This window comes from Vulpes vulpes, chromosome 15, assembly GCF_048418805.1.
Source record: "Vulpes vulpes isolate BD-2025 chromosome 15, VulVul3, whole genome shotgun sequence".
Taxonomy (NCBI): Eukaryota; Metazoa; Chordata; class Mammalia; order Carnivora; family Canidae; genus Vulpes; species Vulpes vulpes.
The window spans coordinates 68,434,268-68,456,724 of NC_132794.1; the positions used below are offsets into that span (position 1 = coordinate 68,434,268).

The 22,457-nt window shown below is 52.2% G+C and overlaps 3 protein-coding genes across 5 annotated transcripts in view; 2 read left to right on the top strand and 1 right to left on the bottom strand.

Moving 5' to 3' along the window:
• The window catches only part of SNX1 (sorting nexin 1), a 38,768-nt gene extending 37,222 nt beyond the window's left edge, over positions 1-1,546 (top strand). Inside the window, exon 15 of the mRNA XM_026004927.2 lies at positions 37-1,546. Coding sequence (XP_025860712.1) covers positions 37-75 — 39 coding nt within the window. The 3' untranslated portion in view covers positions 76-1,546. The remainder of the gene's footprint in view (positions 1-36) is intronic.
• A 10,213-nt stretch (positions 1,547-11,759) lies between these two features.
• SNX22 (sorting nexin 22) lies at positions 11,760-16,727 on the top strand. Of its 3 annotated transcripts, XM_026005246.2 has the most exons (7): positions 11,770-11,944; positions 12,272-12,355; positions 12,743-12,847; positions 13,336-13,430; positions 13,818-13,850; positions 14,099-14,166; positions 14,625-16,727. In XM_026005246.2, the coding sequence occupies exons 1-7, from the start codon at positions 11,870-11,872 to the stop codon at positions 14,735-14,737; spliced, it is 573 nt and encodes a 190-aa protein (XP_025861031.1). In that variant the 5' UTR covers positions 11,770-11,869; the 3' UTR covers positions 14,738-16,727. The 3 variants fall into 3 exon arrangements, with proteins under 3 accessions (XP_025861125.1, XP_025861031.1, XP_025861211.1); XM_026005340.2 differs by lacking the exon at positions 13,818-13,850 and having other exon boundaries at positions 11,760-11,944; XM_026005426.2 differs by lacking the exon at positions 12,272-12,355 and having other exon boundaries at positions 11,774-11,944.
• On the bottom strand, positions 15,139-20,224 carry PPIB (peptidylprolyl isomerase B). Its single transcript, XM_026005137.2, has 5 exons — positions 20,013-20,224; positions 19,214-19,327; positions 18,482-18,575; positions 16,044-16,228; positions 15,139-15,487 (listed from the first exon to the last, which is right to left on the bottom strand). Exons 1-5 carry the CDS (start codon positions 20,145-20,147, stop codon positions 15,365-15,367), a joined length of 651 nt encoding a protein of 216 aa, XP_025860922.1. The 5' UTR covers positions 20,148-20,224; the 3' UTR covers positions 15,139-15,364.
• Between the last annotated feature and the right edge of the window lie 2,233 nt (positions 20,225-22,457).

Below are 22,457 nucleotides of genomic sequence, written 5' to 3' on the forward strand. Positions count from 1 at the left end.
TCACATGCCTCAGAATGGTCTTGCTTTTTGCTTTAGGCTGGGAAACTGTTGGGAAGCAGATCTGGAATACTATGAACGAAGAAATTGCCCAAGTTGAGGAAGTTTCTCTCTACAGGAGTTTACAAGCTTTTGCTGCTGTTTCCCTATGGAACTAGAATTTCTTTTTTTCTGTCTACCTCAGCTACCTACTCGGAGGGTCTCTTAGTCTGTTTAATTCTTATTCCTACTTTTTTAGGGAAGGAGTTGTAAAGACATCTCTTACAGTAAGAGGGTCAAATGGATTCTCCTGCACAGGAGGCCGACTCTCTTTTATTCCTACTCTGTTTCCCTTGGCTGCCCAGGGCTCTCTGAATCTTGCCCTCTGAGAGCAGTCAATGTGCTCTAAACTTCTTTTTGCCCATGTCCTCAGTAGACTGATGTTAAAAGTGTGAAGGGGCTGATATGGACTTAACACTTTATCCGCACTGCAGCAGAGCCAAGCACTCCGCTTTAGATAAGGCCACCCAGGAGTTCCTAAACTGTTTGAGGTTCCAGGAAGCTTTACTGCCTATGCCCAGGACATAGCATGCTAAACGAGGCCCCAAGTGTTGTCCACACAGTCCAAGGACATTCAAAGGGGTCTCTGTCCCGGCCTGGCCAGGGAGGCTCAAGTCTCAGATGCGCTGTTGCTGGGCTTCCCCTCAGCTGTGTCCACAGCTGCTGAAACTGGCTGGTCAGAGTGGACTGTGAAAGCTGCTCTGTGGCGTGGGGTTGGCAGACTGCCTGCCATGGAACCTTGCCACTCCTGCCTCCCCTCCTCCAGCCCGAGACTCCCCTTTCTGAGGGTGCTTCATACCTACTTTGTTAGTTCTCTTTGGTGGGTGGTTAAGGTTTGGGAGGGGTGCAGCTTGAGGCAAGAGAATGCAGTAAACAACACTGATTTCCAGCACACCAGCCTGGTGGGGGCAGGGATGTGGGGGGTGCAGTGCTGGCAAGTATCTTTTTCAACGGGTTGATTTTTGGGGAAAAAAATCCGGCTCTTCCTACCCTCCAGTGTCCTCATTACCACCCTTGATTTAACCTTCCAGTCCTTACGTGTTTGTTTTTGCATAGTTGTCATAATATACACAGAATACTTTGTATCCTGCTTTTATCATTCAGCACTATGTATGTTATGAGCATTTCTTCTATATTGTTGTATATCTTCACACACTTTATTTATTTATAAGGCTATGTAATTTTAAAGCTTCCACAGAGTGACTGTTCCATAATTCTGACTCATCCCTCGTTGTTGGATTCTTGGTTGTTTGGTAAATTTTAAATTTTAATAGAATTTCAGTCCTACAGAAAAGTTACAGGATATCACAAAGAACTTCCATAGGGACGCCTGGGTGGCTCAGCGGTTGAGTGTCTGCCTTCGGCTCAGGGCAGATCCCAGGTCCAAGGATCAAGTCCCCGCATCATGCTCCCTACAGGGAGCCTGCTTCTCTCTCTGCCTATGTCTCTGCCTCTCTCTCTCTGTGGTCTCTCATGAATAAATAAATAAAATCTTAAAAAAAAAAAAAAACTCCCATATATCCTTTACCCAAATTCACCAAGTTTTACATTTTACCTTATTTGCTTTTTGACTTATCTATGCTTACATATTGTATTTTCTGAAGCATTTGAGAAAAGTTGCAGACATTGTGCCCTTTTATCCCAAAATCTGTAGTATACATTTCCTTAAGTACAAGGACACTCTCTCATAACTTAAAACCATAAGTACGGTTACTGAAATCAAGTTTGACACTGAAATAATACTGTTATATAACTCAAGGTCCATACTTAAATTTTGTCAGTTGTCCCAATAATTTCCTTTATAGCAATTCTCTTTTTCCTGGTGCAAGATCATGTGTTACATTTAGTTACACAGGATTACAGGGGTCTCTGTTGATCCAGAACTTCCCAGCCTTTGGTTCGTTGCCATTCATTACCTTTGCATTTTCGAAAAATATTTGTAGAATATTCCTCAATTTGGATTGGCCTGATGACTAGATTAGGGTTTTGCAATTGGGAACATCACAGAAGTAACATCCTCCATGCATTTTATTTTATTTTTTTCCTCCGTGCATTTTAAGTTCGCATATCATGTCAGTTGGTCCTGCTAATGCTGCAGTCAACTCTGATCACTGTTACTATTTTCCCCTTTGTAATTAACAAGGAATTTGTGAGTTGATACTTTGAGATCATGTAAATACCTTGTTCTCTTCCATTGTGCTTTTCTAACCCCATAATCTGCATTTACTGGTTGGCACCCTACCAAAGAAAGGCATCCTTTCTCCCTTACTTAATAATATACTTGTTTATCAGTATGGATGAATGGATTCCTATTTTACTTCAAATTGCAAGCCACTGCTTTGATTTACTTTGATTCTCAAATCATCCCAGATTGCTGGGAGAGTCCTGTATCTTTTTAACCTGTCTCCATTTTTGAACACTTTTTTGTTATTTTCTGGCATAATGTTTCGAGCTTCTCTTGTGTCTTCCTTGCCCCAGCCCTGGAATCGGCCATTTCTCCATGGAGTCTTGATTTCTTATAGTAGAGAATTGTATTGAGAAACCAAGATCTGGAAAAAAAGAAAAAGAAAAAATAAAAGAAAGAAAGAAACCAAGATCTGGGCACCTGTGTAGCTCAATGGTTGAGCTTCTGCCTTTGGCATCAGGGAGTGATCCCGGTGGGATCGAGTCCTGCATCAGGCTCCCTGCAGGGAGACTGTTTCTCCCTCTACTTATGTCTCTGCCTCTCTGTGTCTCTCATGAATAAATAATATCTTTTTAAAAAAGAAAAGAGGACATACCCCGTGGGCTCAGCGGTTTAGCGCTGCCTTTAGCCCAGGGTGTGATCCAATCCTGGAGACCCAGGATCGAGTCCCACGTTGGGCTCCCTGCATGGAGCCTCCTTCTCCCTCTGCCTGTGTCTCTGCCTCTCTCTCTCCCTGTCTCTGTCTCTCATGAATAAATAAATAAAATCTTTAAAAAAAAAGAAAGAAAGAAACCCAAGATATGGGTCCGGAGAGTGCTCATTTCTCCTGCAGCGTCATTGCTTCTAGGCTCTTGGCAGCCAGACAAGAAAATAAGGAAGGATAAAGATCTATATAGCAACAGAGAGAAAGAGAGATGACTTAAAAGAATTAGATATTAAAAATCATGAATTCACACGGATACTTCCACTCTAGTCCAATTGGGTTTATCCTAGTCTCCCTTTTCCATATCTGTCTCTTCTCCAGAGAAACTTAATTTTAAAACTTTCTCCTTGCTTTGTTATGTTCCATACAATGATCATCTTGATGCAAGTTTGTTTTTTTTTTTTTGTTTGTTTGTTTTTTGTTTTTTTATTTTTTCCTTGGGATGGACTCTTCTGGTTTCAGAACTTCCTCTTCAGCCTCCAGCATCCGAGGCTGACCGGGCCTGTGCATTTCTGTACAGAGCTTGCAGATGTGGAAATTGAGGAGGCCAGCAGCAGGCGATGAATGCTGAGCCGAAGGCCTGCACAGTGGTACGAAAGAAGGAGTCCTACCTGGGGACTCAAGAAGAAATATGTAGAGAAGAGGATGCTTGCCCTGGGTGAAGGCAAGGGAGAAGAGGTATTTGCTCTTAAAGGTGAAGAGGTATTTGCTCCTTCTGGGGCCATTCTGCTTTGCTGCCTCCCAACAGTGGGAGGTAGGCACATCTAGGGAAATGCAAGTGGCTCCGTGTGCCAGAGTCAAGTCAGTGGACAGCCTGCAGAGTGATGAGCAGGAGGCAGATCCTACCATCTGTACAACTTGTGAGGCACTTTGAACATCATCCAGAAGTGTGGAGAGCCGGTGAAGGGACCTCAGCAGGAAGTAACATGGTCACATTTGTGATTTAGATCCATTCGAAGGTGTGAGACAGGCAAAGTGAGCAGCCAGGCCCTTCCCAACCAGCCGGAGGGGGCTGAGGGGGGCAGAAGGAATGGTCCTGGAGCTCCCAGGAGAGGCCCGGGAGGTGCACATGCAACCACAGGCATCTGGTCATTGAGGTGATGAGAGGCCTGAGGGAAGGGCAGTAGCTAGCCTGGCCTGCAGGTTTCTGGCTCGGGTTCTGGGGTAGACAGTGAAGCCCTCCTGACACAGGTAACACAGGAGGCCGAGTAGGTGAGGAGCAGATGGGAGTGGACAGTGAGTTTAAAAGGTGCTGCCCATGTCCTGTTGTGTCAGAGGCTCCTCTGGGAAGGGAAGCCCGTGCTGAAAGGTGGGAGAGAAACAGAGTGAAAGGAGCCTTTATTTTATTAAAATGTGGGTCAGTGGGGGATCCCTGGGTGGCTCAGCGGTTTGGTGCCTGCCTTCGGCCCAGGGCTTGATTCTGGAGTCCCGGGATCGAGTACCGCATTGGGCTCCCTGCATGGAGCCTGCTTCTCCCTCTGCCTGTGTCTCTGCCTCTCTCTCTCTCTCTCTCTCTCTCTCTCTCTCTCTCATAAATAAAATCTTTAAAAAATAAAAAGACTTGCATTCTGAATGCACATGTAGCTGGGAACCCTAAAGAAAATAAAGAATGCCTTTGCAGCTCAAAGTGTAAAAATGGGGAGTTGATAAATCTGCTGAGGGTGGGACTGGGAACTGGATGAGGAGAGAGTATGGTGATGGAGAGAGTGTCCACTGCTGAGCATGCCTAGGGCCCATATGGGACTGGAAACTGTGGATTTGAGGTGCATCAGGACCAAGGTGGTGGGATTTTCCCCACAGCAGCCTACGGGAACGGGAGGGAAGGGGAAGATACTGATCCCTCCTGCAGCAAAGGATAGACTTTGCTGCAGTTGGCATACATTTGGATGAACATTTTATCTTTGGAGACTCTGGCTGAGATTTTCTGCTCCATGCTTGGGGAGAGTTGGGCCTGAGCTGAGAGCTAGAAATGGGTAAGAGCTCATCCGTGTCTTCTGGCTGTGGGGCTGGTACGTACGCCATCTGCCAGTGCCTGGTGACACCAGATGTGTGGTTGATGATGGCATTCTCTGCCAAATAGTCAACTCTCTGAAGTGGTACGTCTTTGTGACTCTATGGTCCCATCAAAGATTTGGGCTCAAAATAGGTCCTGAACAGATAAATGTGGAATGATCTCCCAACTGCAGATTGTACCACTGGCATTCACAGCCTCCTGCAAGAGGCTCCATCCAGTTCACCTTTCCTTTTTATCTCCTAGTGTTTCACACAACAGTGCCAACACCTCACAGAAGCTGCCTCCAGACATGCTCTTTCCTTTGTCACTTCTGTGTGGCCTAAGGAGGCTTTCATTAATGTTGGGCTGTGTACCTCATGCACCCTGTCTCTGCTCCCATCCCTCTCTTCAGTCTCAGAATTACACCTATCTGAATGGGAGTGGAAGTAGATAGAGATGGAGGGCACTGGCGAACGTGTCAGAACATTCACTGGGGATACCCATAGACATGTCTAGAAACCAAGTCCGTGAAGATGACTGTGTAGAGGTGCCCCTCTTAGCATTGTTTACAGTTGTAAAAATTGAAATCAATCTCAGTGTACAGCAGGAAGAGATTAAATGAATTATGGTACGTAATACAATTGGATATTATACAGTCATTGGAGATGATACATAGCTATATTCATTGACAAGGAAAACATTTTTAAGTGAAAAAAGTAGGTTATAGAATTACATATATGGTCTACATTTATACAAAATTATATGGGAAGGATGTTGATTGAATTGATATCCATGATTGCCTATAGGGATGGAATTTTGCATTATTTAAAAATTTTATGCCATTTTCTGTTGCTTGGAATTTCTGTGTATTGTCATTATAATCATAAAAATTAAAGTGTCTTCATTATGGGAAAACAAGCCAGTGCACCTTTGAGGCCGACTTTATATGTACATTCTCTGGGAGGCTTTTCTTGATGCACTTTCCATTCCACTCCCAGACTAAAAGGGTAGCCCTACCTCCTGTTAGCTTTTTGTAGCTCATCCTCTTAAACCTCTGGTCTTTCTCACTCTTCTGTGCATTGTTATCTCTGAGATGATCTAATTAGCCTCTGGGGCTCTGAACTCCTTGAGATCACAGACTGTGTTGTTCCTACCCGTCTCCATGTTCTCCACCCACAAAGGCAGCCTCCGGGGTCAATGGCTGCCATTTAGCTCTGGCAGTTATTGTTTTATGAGCCTGTGGGCCCAGATCTTGGGGTTTTTGAAGATATCCAGAGATCAGGCCTGATTTGGGGTTTGATAGGCCTTGCTGCAGTTGGCAGGAATAGTGCTTGAGGTGGGTATCTGCAGGCTGGGAAGTGATAGCCACTTGTCCCATGCTTACTCCAGACAGGACTCCTCCCCTTTCCCCTTGTCTGTTGTGGAAGTGCCCCTCTGGCTGTGATGACCAGATCTCTGGAGCAGAAAGCACCCCTTACCCCAAGGCTGCTCAGCCTCCATAGGATGCATTTTGGATCCAGAAAAAACACAGAAAAACTATTCAATCTGAGGACTGTTCCTTCTAGGGATGTGACCATCGTTTCCAAATGACTGCCCCCTCCTAGCTTCAGAGCTCTCAGCTTCCTCTTCCATTCTGAGTGGCAGCAGTGATGACCACAGGAGCCCAGCCAGCAGGTCTCCTGGCAGCGTCACCAGAAATAATGATAAGGCCCCTGGCAGGCCAGGAACCTGTGTGGGGGAAGGGTAATCCCTTTCCACCCCGGAGCCTAAAGATAAGAGCTGTCATGTATTAAACACCTGCTCTGTGCCTGTGGGCTTAGAAACATCTCTAATCTAGCATCAGGAACCTCAGGCCTATGTTAAGAGACTGAGGCTTTGAGCCCTAAAGCAGCTCACTCAGGCTCACACCCCAGAGCTCAGAGCTAAGACTTGAACCCAATCTGCTTGACCCAGCTTGTCTGCCACCCCATGTCCCACATGTTCTAGATAGGGATGGACAAGAGGAACCTAGATGTTAACCCACGAAGTTGTTCCTAAAGACCTGAATTAAAAAAAAAAAAAAAAAAAAAGGACCTGAATAAAGCCCCTGGTAGACCTGTTGAGGACATGTTACCCACCTGAGCTTAGAGGCACATGAGCTGCTCTGACCTCTGTGAGATACTCTGTCCCCAGACAAGCACTGTGTGTGGCCCAGTTGGGTGGCAGGAGCAGAAGCTGGAAGACAGGAAAGAAGCTTGGGTGAGTACTGGGGGACCATTGGTGGCAGAGACTAAAACCTCCACTTGTTGAGAGAACACAGGCCGCGCTCAGAACTTCCGGGGGTGGGGGGTGGGAGCACCTCCATTCCAGACGTCAGGGTCTGGGGCCTGGCTTTCCTCTCAGCCTCAGTTCTTGGACTCACAACTCCTCATGACAAACTGCTGTCATCTGAGGGCTCCTGAGCACATCTCCGTTCCCTGAACTCCAGTGCTGAGCAACCCCAGAGGGGCTGATTGTTTGGTCCACTGACATAATCATTCTAAATAAGGGGTGTTGGGAGTTGTGGCACCAGAAAAAAATCTCCCTGGGAAGCTGTGCTAAGCCTCTGCTAACTCCCTCCACTCCAGCCATGAGTCACGTCTGAAGCCACCAAGCTGTCCTTGTCACCTGGGCAGGGGCGACGGGGATTCCTAGTAGTGGCACTGCTGGCTGGAGCCCCAGTGCTAGAGCCTGCAGGTCCCCTGAGAAGCAGGCCTACCCGGAGGCAAACTTTGTTCTGGGGGGTGTGGCAGGACACACACCGGCAAAGGTGCTCTCCTAACCCAACCAGCTCCAGGGCTCGCTTCCCCTTCTGCGCACCTCCGTTTCCTCATCTGTAAAATGAAGACTGTAGACTCTTCAATAATTTAAGATGTTTTAGCAACACTACTTTTTTTTTTTTTAGCCATCTATACTAAAGTCCAATCTTCAAGACCTAAAGGGATGGTGTTTTTTGGGGGGAGGGGGTGTTTTATTAATCAAAAGAGGCACTCAGTCATAACTCGGAGGTTGTTAGAATGAACAGGATAGTTACTGGTTTACACCAAACACTGCTCCCAGTCATATTACCATTTTTTGGTTGCATAGTATTGAGAAAGGAAAATTCTGGTCACCAAGTTAGTGGTTAAAATAGTTCATTTCTAAAGCTAACCTTGCAATCTCAGGATACCGAGAGAGGAAGGATAAAGCTTGTGTTGTTTCAAAATTGAATCAACAATGTGTTAGGATGAACCATATGTAATTGCCAATGTCCTACCGTTTTGACCTACAAAAACAGTAAATTCATATAATTCAGCAAATAATAAGAGCTAACATTTATTTACTGTGTGCCAGGCCCCCGCTGAACACTTTGCAAGCATGAGGTCTCTCAATCCACACCCACCGCTCCGCTGTGTAGATAAGGACCCCGAGCGCGGGGAGCTGTCCGAGCTTGTCCAGTGACCAGGGCCTCCAGGTGGCCGGGTCCCCTGGGGCTCGCCCGCCTCCCCCACACCTCGCTGCGACCAGGTGCTCCAGGGACAGGAAGATTCCAGCCTCTGTGCCAGGCCAGCCCCACAGCCCAGGAGCTGCTGGTTTTCTTAGAGGGATTCACCACCTCGAGGGCAGCAGCAGCCCGGTGACGGGCTCTGTGTGCCAGTCACCAAGGGCTGTGGGGAGCCAGGGCCCAGCTGGGCCGGGGAGGGGACACCCCCATTCCACGCCCTCGCTGCCCTCTGCTTGGCGGTGACCCTCATCTCCAGGGGCCAGTGTGGGAGTCAAGAGACTGGCCCCCAACCAGGAGCAGCAGTGGCAGCACCAGGGGAAGTTATGAAAACCACCCTCGCCCTCAGAAAACTGGGGTCAGAGCCCTATTTGCAATTCAGCAGGTCTCTTGGGTGATGCTGATGCCTGTGGAGGCCGGAGAACCACCGCTCTACAATCTGATCTGGAAATACTCCAGCCCAGGCAGTGTGACCAACCAGTGCTTTTAAGCTCCCTTCACTCAGAAACTTGGAAATGAAACTCGTGTGTTAGAGAGTGCTGGAGAAAAGGCTTGTATAGGAAGACTCATTCTAAAACCAGAAGTTACTTTGATGGTCTACACAGACATCATATAGTGTGTGGAACTTAGCTCTGGGTTTATATACTGAGCTGGCCGGTGCTTAAGGGAAACAGAAAATAAGATTTTCCTTTGACCATCATAAGTGCTATCCTGTATTCCTCTTTACAGGAAAATGTTCTCCAGAACTTGTTTTATCTTCCCCAAAGACATCCAAAAATGTCTCCAGGCCAAGGATCTTGTTTTTCTTCATTTGGATCTTCACTCATATACCATGGAACACTGTGGAATCAGGAGCTGCCGGTTTACTACCAGATGTTTGACAAGCCAGGTGCATCAAATCTCCCTGGGTAACTGTGATGAAAATCCATTGATTTGAGGCTTCTCAGAAACACCTGAAAGTTAAGCAGATAAGATGGACAACGATCTGTAGAGAGGGTGAGAGAGAAAGATGTCCAACTCTGAAGGTGGGCAGAGGATCCCCTTTATCCCCTTACCCCCACAGGCCTTCCTCCAACTCCTCTCTCCTGCCTCTCTCCCAGGCCTTCGCTCTGTTCCCCAGCCCTTTCCCAACATCCCCTCCTCCATCCAGTCACAGAGGCTTTCAACCAACAAATGTTTTTTGAGTGTCTCTTACATTCTTGGCACCATGGCAGCAACCTCTGACAAGACCAGATCCCCGGCCTGATGGCACTGTAAGAGTCGAGGGCAAAGTTGGAAAAAACAGGGAGACACACAATAAACAGTAACTATGTATTAGAAGACAGGGTGATATGATAGGGTAAGTGGTCAGGAAGGAAGATCTTTTTGAGGAGGTTTTTTTTTTTTCCCCTAAAGATTTTATTTATTTATTCATGAAAGACAGAGAGAGAGGCAGAGACACAGGCAGAGGGAGAAGCAGGCTCCCTGCAGGGAGCCCGATGCAGGACTCTATCCCAGGACCCTGAGATCACAACCTGAGCCAAAGGCAGATACTCAACTACTGAGGCACCCAGGCGTCCCATTTTTGAGGAGGTTTTAGGCTACAAATTGGAAAATTTAGGCTAAGCCCACCGGGTAAAGAGGGAAGAGTGTTCCAGAAAGAGAAAACAGCAAGCACAAAGGCCCTGAGGCAGGAGAATGCTTGTGGGGTTTGAAGAACTAGAAGGTCACTGTGGCTGGAGCCTGGTACAGAAGGGGAAGGAGAGGAAATGAGATGAGAGGTGGTAGCCAGGCTGGGTCACTTAGAGCTCTTCAGATTGTGGTAGGGAGAGTGGGTTTTGTTCTCAGGGCAACGGGAAGCCTTCTGAAGTTTTAAAGCAATGCCTCTGTGGTGGTTTGTGCTATAGTTAGAGAATGGACCTTGTATGAGAGAGAGAGGCAAGGAAAGACAAGATCCATTCAGAGATGTAGCAGTTTTCTGGGTGGTCCTTAGGGTAGATGACCAAGAAGTTTGGAGGCCTGAGGGTCCTGGGAGAGGACTACGTGGTCAGTAGACAAGGAGAACAGGGTTTCTGAGCAACGGGGCTTTAAAGTGCAAGGGAAGAAATGAAACCCCAGCACTTCTGTTCATAGTGGGTCGTTTCCCTTGTGGGAAATTTCAGCTTCCTGATTCTGGGGCTCTTGTGAGATGGATTTTGGGGGAAGAAAGTGTGGGACATAGTATTGGTGAGACCTGCTTGCCCTCTTTGAGTTCATCTTCTCAGCTTCTCTCTGGGAGCAGAGTGGGGTAGGGGATGGAGGGGTGGGGAGAGTTTCTGCTCCAGTTCAGAAGCACCTCTGCACTAGCAGGGGAGGAAGTGAGTCAGTGGTCCTCCAATCAGCAGCTGCTACCCCTAAGACAGGTGCTCTGCTGGATGGGACAGCTCCCTTACGGCTGAAGTGCAGGGGCTCACTGGGAGAGCAGAGGGGCGAGAGGGTTCTGGATGAAACCCTGCCCCCATACCCAGAAAGGCCCTGCCCGGAGGGGTGGGCAAGAACAGCCCGGTGCCATCTCCCACAGTCTCTCTTCCCCTTCTCTTGCCCTGTACGCGGCCCCTGCCCACCTCTGGCTCCAGGACAAGCCCACAAGCTGCCATCTTCTAACACCTGCTCTGCCGAGGGCTCACCAGGGATCATCTCAAATTTCAGACGCTCTCCTGAGGGAACCTGTTATCCCAATTTTGCAGGTGCGAACAGGTCTACATGGTTCAGGAAATCCAAGCTATCTGACCCCCAACGCAGAGCCCAGGTCCCTAAACTGCTTCTTCCCGCCAAACTGGACCTGAAGCAGGTTGGAGCTGAAAGGTAAATGAAGGGATGGAAAAAAAAAAAAAAGAAATGAGGGGGCTTGTGGATGCTGGGCGAGGCGGCCTCAGAGCCAGATGGCCACGCCCTCCCCAGGCGTGGCCGCGCTCCCAGGGTCCAGGTGAAAGGTGGAGGGAAGGGGACGGGGGCAGCCTGGTTCCTGGGAAGGGTGTGCGGAACGCAAAGAACATCCTTGGTGGTCCCCAGGGTGGGCGCTGCGGTCTGGACCCCCCTTCCTGCCCAGCGCCCACAGACCCTAGTCCTCCCTGGGAGCTCAACAGAGTAGCTGAGATTTGGGCTCATCTGCGTTCTCAGTAAATGTCGGCAAACGGACGGCGGTCAGCCCAAGGGCCCCCCGGCGGCCCACGAGGCTCAAGGGGCGGAGCTCTGCCCCGCCCCCCGCGCGCGGCCTAATCTGCCCCCCGCAGGACCCGGCGGAGCGAGGGCACGCCCGGGACCCGGCCGGCTGGGGGCGGGGCCACAGGGGACGGGGCCACCCGGGACCGGCCGGCTGGGGGCGGGGCCGGCTGGGGGCGGGGCCGCGGGCCCGCCGGGGTCTGCGGTCCCAGCTGGGAGAGGTCCTCTGGGAGCCTCGCGCTCGGAGGGCTCGGGGGTGGAGCCGGGGCGCGGATGCTGGAGGTTCACATCCCGTCGGTGGGACCCGAGGCCGAGGATCCCAGGCCGAGCCCAGAGAAAGGCCACATGGTGAGCGGGGACACCGGATGGGAAGGGGTGCGGGGGCCGCGGGACTGCCCCCGCCAGGCGCAGAGGGGATCCCGCTCCCGGGCTGGGGCCTGTGGGCGCGGCGGGTCAGGCAGCCCTGAGACCGCCCGCCGGGATTGCCGGCTCCGTGGACGGCCGTCCGGGCTCACGAGGGGCTGGAGCAGAGGGGCGGGCCCGTCCTCGCGGTGTCCCCGAGCGTGTGGGGAGCGTGGGAGGGTGCCCGGAGGTTGGCCTTCGACTGCGGGAGGGCGGGCGCGGGGCCTCCCGCGGGGCCTCACGCGCACCTGGCCGCCCGCCCGCGCCCGCCAGGTGTTCCGGGTGGAGGTGCTGTGCCGCGGGCGCAGGCACACCGTGCAGAGGCGCTACAGCGAGTTCCACGCGCTGCACAAGCGGGTGAGGCTGCGCCGCCGACCGACCGCCCGGCCCCCGCCCGGCCCCCGGGAGACGGACAGACTGTGGGCCCAGCCTCATCCATTGCCGCCGCAGCCCCTGGAGGGCTCCGGTCCTGGGCACAGACCTCCCTGCGGGCTGCAGGGGGGACGCAGAGGAGCAGGGCCAGCCGGTACTGTCGATGCCAGCGCGTGGCCCGCCGGCCCTCGGGCGCCTGGGGGGGGAAGTGGGGGCTGCGGTCTCCTTCGCGGGCCCCAACCATCACTCCCTAGGGTCCGCCCCAGGGTAGAGCCTGCGGGGGGGGGGCTGGGAGAGACTCTTGGCTAGGGTGCAGTGAGCTTGAGGGCTCTGTGAGGAGGCTGTGACGGCACCGCCGCAACCTCCCGGCAGATCAAGAAACTGTACAAGGTGCCCGACTTCCCCTCAAAACGCCTGCCTAACTGGAGGGCCAGAGGATTGGAGCAGCGGCGCCAGGGCCTGGAGGCCTATATCCAGGTGTGTGGGGCTCAGTCTGTTGCCGCCAGCTCTGGACCAGCGGTGTGGGCCCGGCAGAGGGGTGCGGGGGCAGGGAGTGAAGGGGACCCACATTTTGAACATGCTCTTTACTACTCCAAGCCTCAATTTTCTGAACAGTAATGGGTCCAGAGGCCAGCTCTGTGTATGTCGGACGGGAGGAGGGAACACTGAGGCAGGCGGTTCTCATTCCTCAAGGGTGGGAGCCTGTGCTACCCTCAGTGATGAGGATTTAGGTGGGGATCCTCCCCCCCTTCCCCACGCAGCGCTGCCCGATTACAGAGCAGGTTGGCGTCCTGGGCTTACAACTCACGCAGTCATCCAGGGCCCAGTGCTCAGAAGGCCGCCAGGATTGGTTCAGTGCTCTCTCTCTTGAAATTCTTAATCCTTTTGGGAGGGCCTCACATTTCCATTTTGCACTGTACGTTACCCAGCTGGGTCTGATTACAGGTTCCCTCTGATCTCTCCAGGGCGTCGTGTACCTGAACCAGGATGTCCCCAAGGAGTTTCTAGAATTCCTGAATCTTCGGCACTTCCCCACGGACCCTAAGGCCAGCAGCTGGGGGTGAGCTCCTTTGGGGGCCACAGTGAGGCAAGAGAGAGGGGCCCCAGTCTTGGGGAGCAGGGGGTCTCTACAGCAAGCGCGAAGGAAAGGTTTTAAGAGGCCAAGCCCGTTTTCTTCCGTTGGCCAGGCACTAGCCTGGTTCTTCTCTGAGATGTGACCTCCCTCATTAGACTTCTTGGCCGGGGTTGAGGGGCTATTTTCTGGACAGTCTTGGTTTCCCCAGCCACCTCCGGAACTGAGCTGGTTACAAATAGAAGCAGTGGTCCCCTGGGAGGTGAAGCACTGGGTTTGCCTGTCTCCACCTCTTCCTCGCTCGCGTGCCTCCCCTCACCCCACCCCCTACCCCCCCCCCCCCCCACAGCTCACAGCGGGTCTCCTCTTTTTCAGAGCCCTGGGGGAGTTCCTGCCAAATGACAGCAGGCAAGTCAGAGCCCCTGCCCCCCTCCTGCTGCCTCCACCCTCCTGCTGGCCCCTAGTGGCCAGGTGCCAGGAGGCGGGCCTGCTGCTGCCTGGCATCCCCACCAGCTCAGTTTCTGTGGGTGCCTCCTGAACCTAGTTCCCACTCTTTTCCCCCTTTTGGGTGCTTAGTGAGCCCAATCCCTCGTCTCTACCAGACAGGAGACTCCTGGCCTACCTCACCCTCACTGTTCTGGACTGTTCCCTTTTAGCTCGCAGCTGCACCACCAGCCTGTCATCAGCTTCCGCATGGATCCCTACATTTGCAGTCCATCCTCAGGTGAGGCCGTGCCTCTGACCTATAACCCATCTATAGGGCCTAGGTATTTAGGGTGGGAGTTGGAGGTGAATGTGCCATTTTCAGTTCAGGACTTGCAGGCAGCATCTCATGCCCACTGCCAGCCTTTGCAGCCACACCTGTCCTGTTGCTCCTGTAGCCTTTGTATTCTCCTTCAAGAAACAGGCATGAAAAAAAAAAGCAGTAGCAGGCATGGTCTTCCCTGGTCTCTGCTCCTCACCAGCCTGGCTTTACCAAGCTAATATGAACAATGTGACTGGAGAATGCCAAGGCCTCATTTAGGGTGGCCTTAGCAGGGGCTTCTGTTCCTGAGGAGAGGGCTGAGCTTATGGGCTCCGGAGCTCAAGGAACTGCAGGCCAGAGGCTAGCGCCCCCTACCTCTTGTCTTCCTTTCCAGTACCCTACCCCTTCCTCCTGTTTTTTTTTCCCCTGTCCTACAGAGTCTCTGCCCAACGTGGTGGTGAATGGCGTGCTCCAGGGCCTCTATGGCTTCACCAACAAGCCAGCTAAAGCTCAGCCAGAGGTTCCTTTTCAAACTGCTCCTTTGCCCTGATGCCCGGACCAGCCAAGAGGCCTATGGGTTGCCTGTCAGGACAGGCAGGTGCTTCATTCTATGTGCCTCCCCATCAGAAGAGGCTGCATCCCCCTTGGCCCAGACCCAGGACTTAGGCACGCCAGGTGCCAGGGCATGGACAATGGGGAATAAGGAATAAAGGGAGAAGTCAATTTAGAGGTAGGCTGTGAAAGGTGGAGGCAGATTTCTTCACCTTCACCAGAAGTGGGCGGGGGACACTCAAAGGTTGAGGCTCTGTGGTGGCAAGGGTTAGAAGCAAGAGCAGAGTTGGTATCTGGGGAAAATGAGGACAGCTATCCACCCCTCCACCCCAGGAGTCCCAGAGGCTAAGACAAACTAGAGCAGGTGTTGCAGGCCCAAGAACCCAGCCCACACAATGGTTATAAAAAACCCACCGTTTTTTTTTAATTGGTCAGCATTGGTAGGAGTTTGAGTTTGTTACAAAACCAGGCCGCTGGCCTATGGAATGTGAGGGGAGAGGTCCGCTCCGTCAGATGCCAGCACCAGGGCCCCTCAGCACGGTGCCCTGTGGCGGGCCGTCCTCACCCATGGGAAGGCGACAGGGACGTGCAGATGGTGGCTCAAAGGGAAGCGGTCCCTGGGGCCCTACTCCTTGGCGATGGCGAAGGGCTTCTCCACCTCAATCTTGCCACAGTCTGCGATCGTCACATCCTTCAGGGGCTTGTCCCGGCTGTCTGTTTTCGTGCTCTCCACCTTCCGTACTACCTCCTGGGAAGGGAGGCAGCGGGGTACAGCAAAGTGAGGCAGGAGGGCCACCCCTCAAGGGAGAAAGGCCCCGGAATATGGCTGGGTAGGCTGAGAACCCCATGTGACCAACAGCATGCAACTGTGAGGCAAGCAAAACCCTCAGGGAATCCTAGCCAGGGAGAGCCCAGCTCTGAAGGGAGGATGCAAAAGTTTTGATCCTCTGAGCTAAGGCCCAGGGGAAGAGGGTGGCTGGGGACTGGGTACCAAGTATCTTCTCAGGGACATCATGTTTGGCTGTGTCCTGCACAACCTGGGGGGGAGCTGCCAGCAGAGCACCAAGTTGTGACATGCAGGCTCCTGCACCTGCACAGCCTCAACAGGCCTCGGGGCCGGAAGAATCAAGAACTTGGGGGCAGAGAAATTGTGTAGTTCTGAATCCCCACTGCCCCAACCAGGTCTGTACATATGAACGCTGGTGAGAATCTGTGGGTTCCCTTTTGGGAAAGGGGTAAAATATGTGGCACCCTTGCTGTGGGGTGAAAGTTGCCCAGGTTTAGCCCTTGCCCCCCAAACTCACCATGCCTTCCAAAACTTTGCCGAACACCACGTGCTTGCCATCTAGCCAGGCAGTCTTAACCGTTGTGATAAAGAACTGGGAGCCGTTGGTGTCTTTGCCTGCATTGGCCATGCTCACCCAGCCAGGCCCATAGTGTTTCAGCTTGAAGTTCTCATCAGGGAAGCGTTCACCATAGATGCTCTTTCCTGGGAAGAAAGAGTAGGTCAGGGAGCTGGGTTGGCCCAAACCAAGCAGATCTTTGGGGTGAGGATTCCAGGGACTGAACCTGTCTTCGATGCCAGGCTGCAGCAGCTTATAAAGACAAAGCTGTCCCCTTCCTACCCTCTGGTCTAGGAACCAAACTGTGCTGACAGACCCAGCCGGGCCTTATGCCCCGCTGATTTAGTGAACAGCTCACCCAATTACTTTGAGAATACAGTTTAGTAGATTTAAATAAGGCGTAGATCAACAGTTACCCTTGGCTATGGCCTGAAAGTTCTGCCACAGAAACTGAGATACTTTGGTATCTGCAGACGCAGAGACACAGAGGAGGTAGGAACTCTCCAGAAAAGGAGGACAGATATAGTTGACCAGTTTTTCTTCGTAACAGCACAGAAGACAGAGGAGTAGGGAGAGGCTGCCATTTGGGTTCTGGATAATTAAGAGCCTTTTACCAATGAACATAAAATAAAAGCTAGTTGTTGATGTGTGTGGTGTGTCTATCCGCGAGGGGTCTGAGGTCATTTCAGAGATCCTCACCTAGGTCTCCAGAGCTGCTTCCAGGAGAAATCCTGCCCCCTTCTTTTTCCCTGTCCCCTCTCGGGAGATTCACACCATGCGCATTACCTACTACGGGGCCCGGAGAAACCCAGTAACGAGTCTCATTTTGTTTTACGCAACACCTTTAGAACTCATTTGTGTATGAAACCCCTTTTCTTCCCCAGTATACCTATTGGTTCCAGACAATGGACCCAGCTTGGGAAGCTGTCCCGGACGGCTGCTCATCAGGGAGGCATTTCTGACTATGCAGCAGGTGGGGAAGGCCAAACCCAAGAATCGCTAGACGCTGGTGGGGGCATCTCAGGGCCAGGCCAGGGAGCAACCTGACCCTCTGCAGAGACTCCTGGCTTGAGTGCTGGCTAAGAGTGTCTCCGAGGGGAGAGACCTCTTTGTAAATCTCCAATGACAGCAGGATTTCAGTTACTGCCACTCTCCAGAAGACCCCACATCTCCATCTTGGGTCCGATCACCTTCCCAACACACATAAGGAGTTCCAAACTCAAATGGAGAACTCTTCATTTTAAGTTCAGTGTATTTCATCATCTTCCCCTCCAGACTTCAGTTATTCTTTTGGCCTTTCCTTTGCACACTGTCCACGTGGTTCCCACCGCATTATCTATCTAGATATCTAGAGAGCGTCTGCCACTCTCACTGCAGAAACAACTAATGCTCAGAGTAGGAACAATGCCTGCCAGACAACCGTCACGAGCATTTTATACATAGGAAAACTGCCACATGATCTTCCCTCAGACCCCTCTGCTCCTGGGTCTTCCTCCCATTCCAGTCCTCCGTGGATCCTCCCTCCACATAGGACAAAGCCCAGGTTCCCAGGTCTAGCCACGGCCTACCACTCTCGGCCCGCAGTGTGGTGGCTGCTCTCCCTCCATCTACAGACCCCACCTTCAGCCACGCTCCTGCCACAGAACAGAGCTGTGTTCACCTTAGTCCTGCGTCTTTGCCCAAATTCTCCTGGGCCAGAACCTTGCTCAAATCTTCCCTCACGTTCACAAGGCCACTTCCTGATCAGCTTGGCCTGAAACGACTCCTCTGCTTGCTGGCACCTCCACAGTGGCAGACGTACCATATGCCAGGCACCTACCATGCAGCACCCCAACTCCTCCCACTCTTACTCTATATAGGGGGAAACATACTGAGAGGACTCACCTGCCTGAGGTCACAAAGCACAGAGATGGCAGGTCTTGCCCACTGTGTCTGACCCCGTGCACACAGTGCTAGTTCTATTATGTCTGCTCTGTCTCTCTCGGGCACTGCTGCCAAAGGCCATCACCTATGTTCTGTACTGCTCTATAGCTTTCATGTGATCTTCCTCTGGTTCCTCCCACCCTCATGGTAAACAACCCAAGGACAGCCTGACCCAGAATCATGACCCAGGTGTTTCACTTAGCCTCCCCATCCCCCAGGGGGTACCTCAAGAAAAGTCACCAAGGCTGTAGGCCCTGAGCCGGAGGCCTGCCAGCTGGGTGAACCCCTCACACCTCTCCTCTCCTTTGTCCTGGGGTCCCTATACAAAGAAAGCTGCAGCCAGTCCCCATGTGGGTGCCAGTCCTGACACCAGTGGAACTGGGTGAGCAGGAAGCCCGGTCTGCCCAACACGGCCCAGACCTCCCAGCCTGGAGGCTGCACTAACAGACCCTTCTGCCCAGGGGACCTGAGGTTACCTCCAGTGCCATCTCCTCGGGTAAAGTCTCCACCCTGGATCATGAAGTCCTTGATCACACGATGGAATTTGCTGTCTTTGTAGCCAAATCCTTTCTAGAAAAGAGAATGAGAAGGTGAGAGGTGGCATGAGGCACCATGCAGATATTAAGTACACCCTGCAGGAACCCAGTCCCTAGCTCCTGCTCACAGAAGAGACACTACTGCTGACCAGATCTCTCATTCCACATGCTACTGAGTGAGCAGTTACTGCAGGCCAGGCAGGGAGCCCACAGGCCCAGGAAAGGCTAAGACTGCACATTATCTTTATACAATTCTACTTCACATGCCTCCACCTTTCCCCACTTATGTTTTTCTCATTTTCTCTTCATAAGAACAGATGTTGGGGAGCCCGGGTGGCTCAGCGGTTTAGCGCCGCCTTCAGCCCAGGGCCTGATCCTGGAGACCTGGGATCAAGTCCCACGTCAGGCTCCCTGCATGGAGCCTGCTTCTTCCTCTGCCTGTGTCTCTGCCTCTCTCTCTCTCTCATGAATAAATAAATAAAACCTTAAAAAAAAAAAAAAACCTCAAAGAAATGGTGATAGCAGGTTCCCAGAGCTGCGGGTCAGTGGGGGGCTGGTACTCTGCAAGCGCCAAGCTAGAGATGGGCCACGCTCTGCACTTGAGTTTGCTGCCAGCCCTGCTCGCCAGCTTCACTTCAGGGACCTCCGAATACCTCTGCCCTCGCCACTTACCTCCCCAGTGGCTAAGGCCACAAAATTATCCACTGTTTTTGGAACAGTCTTTCCAAAGAGACCGATGACCACCCGGCCTATATCTTCATCTCCAATTCGAAGGTCGAAGTACACCTGAGGAAGAAGACCATTTCAAACTCTGCCTTTTTTACAGGGGTCCTGCCAGGGAAGAGAGGGCCCAGGAAGGTGCCCAGACGGCAGAGAGCTGGGCCGTATTTTGAGAGCAATGGTTCTGAAGCTGCTTTCCGTGGTGACCAAAGAAGCCCTACGAGAATCTAATGAAGGCTCCAGACCCTCTTCCCAGAACACGTTTGTCTGCACTTCCTTTAGACTACAGGGTAGCAAACGACCTTTAGTCTAAATAAATCATGAGCGCAGGTTCTAGAAGTGGGCACCCCAACACCGTAAGGAGGGCAGTCTAAACCCGTCATGCAAGTTTCAAGGGGACAGCTGTGCTTTGTAACTAACTGGAAGCGGGTAAAACCTGGCCCAAGTGAAGATGCACAGTTTGCCACACGTGATGCTTCGCCGCCTCCCCAGGGGCTGGACGGCGTCCGCGACAGAGACCGCCCCGAGGCGGACAGTGTCAGCCCGCTCCGGCTCACGGCGGGGGGGCCGGGCATTCTCCGGGCTGACGGAGAGAGCTGCCCGGACGCCGCGAGGCCGCCGCGGGGAGCCGAGGACGAGCCGAGCCCCGGGGCCTAAGTGCCTCGCACCCCGGCGCCCAGCGGCGCCCAGGCCCGAGCGCGGGCAACGGGGGGTGGGCCTCGCCGGGCAGGTCGGGGAGGGGAGCGCGGACCTTGACGGTGACTTTGGGCCCCTTCTTCTTCTCGTCGGCCGTGGAGGGGCCTGGCAACAGCAAGAAGAAGACGGAGCCCACGACGAGGGCGGCGGCGAAGAGAACCTTCATGTTCCGCTCGGAGAGGCGCAGCATCCACCGGCCGAGGAGAGCGCGGCCCCGGCAGCCGCAGCCGAGCGCCGGAAGAGGGTGGGGCCGCGTCGGCGTGGGTCCCGGCGGCACCACCGAGCGCGGCTGCGGGGGGGGCCGGGGCTCCTGCGCGCCTCCTGGCGGGCGGCGGCCCCCGCGTCCCCCCTCCGGGTCGGCGCCGGGTGGTAGGTCCCCGCGGGGGGCGGGGCTCGGCCTGGCGTCCGGGCCGGCGGCGACGCGGGCTCGCGGGGGGCTGCCACGTTACGGTGGCCTCATTGGCTTCCCGGCTCGCCCACGGCCCCCGCCAGGCGGCGGCTCACGCACGGCGGCGCCGCCCGCAGAGCGCGCGGATTGGGTCCCCGCCGGGACTCCAAAGCCCAGAGTGCAGAGCGGCCCGTCCCTCGGCCCGCCTGCCCCTGGGGCGGAGCGGGGAGGAGGCGCTCGTCGCTTCCCGACTTGGGCCCGCCAGGCCTGAGCTGCACTAGCTTGGGTGTAGGTGGAAGCGTCCCACGTGGGGCACGCTTCTGCTCACCCAGATAATGACCTTACTGCTCCTTCTGCTTGTCTTGCTAAGCTTGCTTCAGAGCCTTTTATTTACCCTGTCCGTTTACTACCTGTTTTTCTCTGGCCTTACTGCGCTTACTGCTCTATGTAGGAGTCAGGGCACACCTTTATTCTTGTGTACTCTGGTTCTTAAATTCCTTTCTTTACCTCTTTTCCCAACTAACATCATCATCATTATTATTATTAGTATTATTATTGTTATTTTTAAAGTAGGCTCCACACCCAGCCTAGAGCCCAACACTGGGCTTGGACTGACGACCCTGAGATCAGGACCTGAGCTGAAATCAAGAGTCGGAATCTGAACTGAGCTACCCAGGCGCTGCCAAGTAACCACTTTTTTGTGAACAACGAACTGTGTTGCATGTGTTGCACTTATTTTGTGTACATCTCCCCCAAAACTGTTGCAGAGTGAAGTGTCCAACAAATATTGGTTGCGATAGCATCATGTTAACACTGAGGTGGGAAATAATATGTGTGTGTGTGTGTGTGTGTGTGTATGCCATGGAAATGGCATGAGGTTCAGTCTCTCTCCTCTAGAAACCTTCGGCAAGGTCAACGATAGTCGTCAGATGCTTTCACTCTTGTTCTGGTCTACAACATATATACTTCGGTGCTGGGTCTTACCCAGAAAAATTAAATTACACCCATCTTTCAAAAACTTTCACCTATGATGTCATTAAATGTCTTTAAGACCAATATTCAAAGATTAATATAGAAATCTTTGGTCTTCAAAACCCAAATTGTAGGTAGGCATGGCTCTGTTTCAATTAGTTGAACCCTGCAATTTGTTCTCTGAGGTGTGGACCTATGTTTGAGGTTATGCATTGTCCCTGGCATTGACTTGTCCTTGCTTACACTGAGGTCAGTGGAGCTAGGCTGCAAAGCTTCCACAGGTCTCTCACATAAACACAAATAACACTGGCTGTTTCTAATCCTCACACCTCATCCAGACCACCTCAATCTGGCAGAGGTTCTTCCTAGGTAAAACTGTTGGATTGACGAAGTTCATCTTCCAATCTCCCCACTCCCACTATTTTTTTGGTCAGGCTTCTTTCCCCCATGAACTGGTCTCATGCTGTCCAGAGCCACTGAGAAAAATGTTTACTGCTATGGTTTCAGAGTAGCCTTCTCCACATGAGAAGCTAATGCCAAGATGTCATAAAAGCAGCCTGCTCTGTATGTCCTCTACCACTTTTGAAAGGAAAAAAAAAAAAGAAAAAAAGCTTGATGGATAACATGTTCTAAGTGTGAAGTTTTTCTCTCATGATGATCTTAAAACAGGTCTTCTGCTTACTTACCTACCAGTGAAAAAACCAAATCATTAAGTAGTGCAGTATCGAGTAGTAACAAAAAAATGGGAACCGGCCAATCATGCCAATTGAGTTTTGTGGCCATATGTATATATACACTTACGATGTTATAATTGCACATCATAGTTTTATCCTCCATCTGCACAGATGTTCAGTTAGTAGAGCAGAATTTTAAAGCTATTCCAAAGCTGCTCCACAGAGTAGATCTCAAGAACCACAGGAATTTAGGGACCAGTATGTGAGTGATCAGTGTCCAGGTTCTGCCAGGAATATTTAAAAGTGACGGACAAGAGAGAGCGGTGTTCAACCCTAAAGAATGAAGCAAGAATACCACAGAATCAGGCATCATTTTCATTCATTGGAGCCCTGAGTCATATCTGAGTTACATCCTAGCTGTTTTCTTAGTCCATCCTAGCTGGAACCAGGGAAAATTAAAACCAGA

Coding starts and splice junctions, on each gene's coding strand:
- SNX22 (XM_026005246.2), top strand. CDS start 11,870: ATGCTGGAGGTTCACATCCCGTCGGTGGGACCCGAGGCCGAGGATCCC. Junction 12,848..13,335: donor GCCTGGAGGCCTATATCCAG/GTGTGTGGGGCT, acceptor TGATCTCTCCAG/GGCGTCGTGTACCTGAACCA. Junction 13,851..14,098: donor TTCCTGCCAAATGACAGCAG/GCAAGTCAGAGC, acceptor GTTCCCTTTTAG/CTCGCAGCTGCACCACCAGC.
- PPIB (XM_026005137.2), bottom strand. CDS start 20,147: ATGCTGCGCCTCTCCGAGCGGAACATGAAGGTTCTCTTCGCCGCCGCC. Junction 19,328..20,012: donor GGCCCAAAGTCACCGTCAAG/GTCCGCGCTCCC, acceptor CTTCTTCCTCAG/GTGTACTTCGACCTTCGAAT. Junction 15,488..16,043: donor GCAAAGTTTTGGAAGGCATG/GTGAGTTTGGGG, acceptor CTCCCTTCCCAG/GAGGTAGTACGGAAGGTGGA.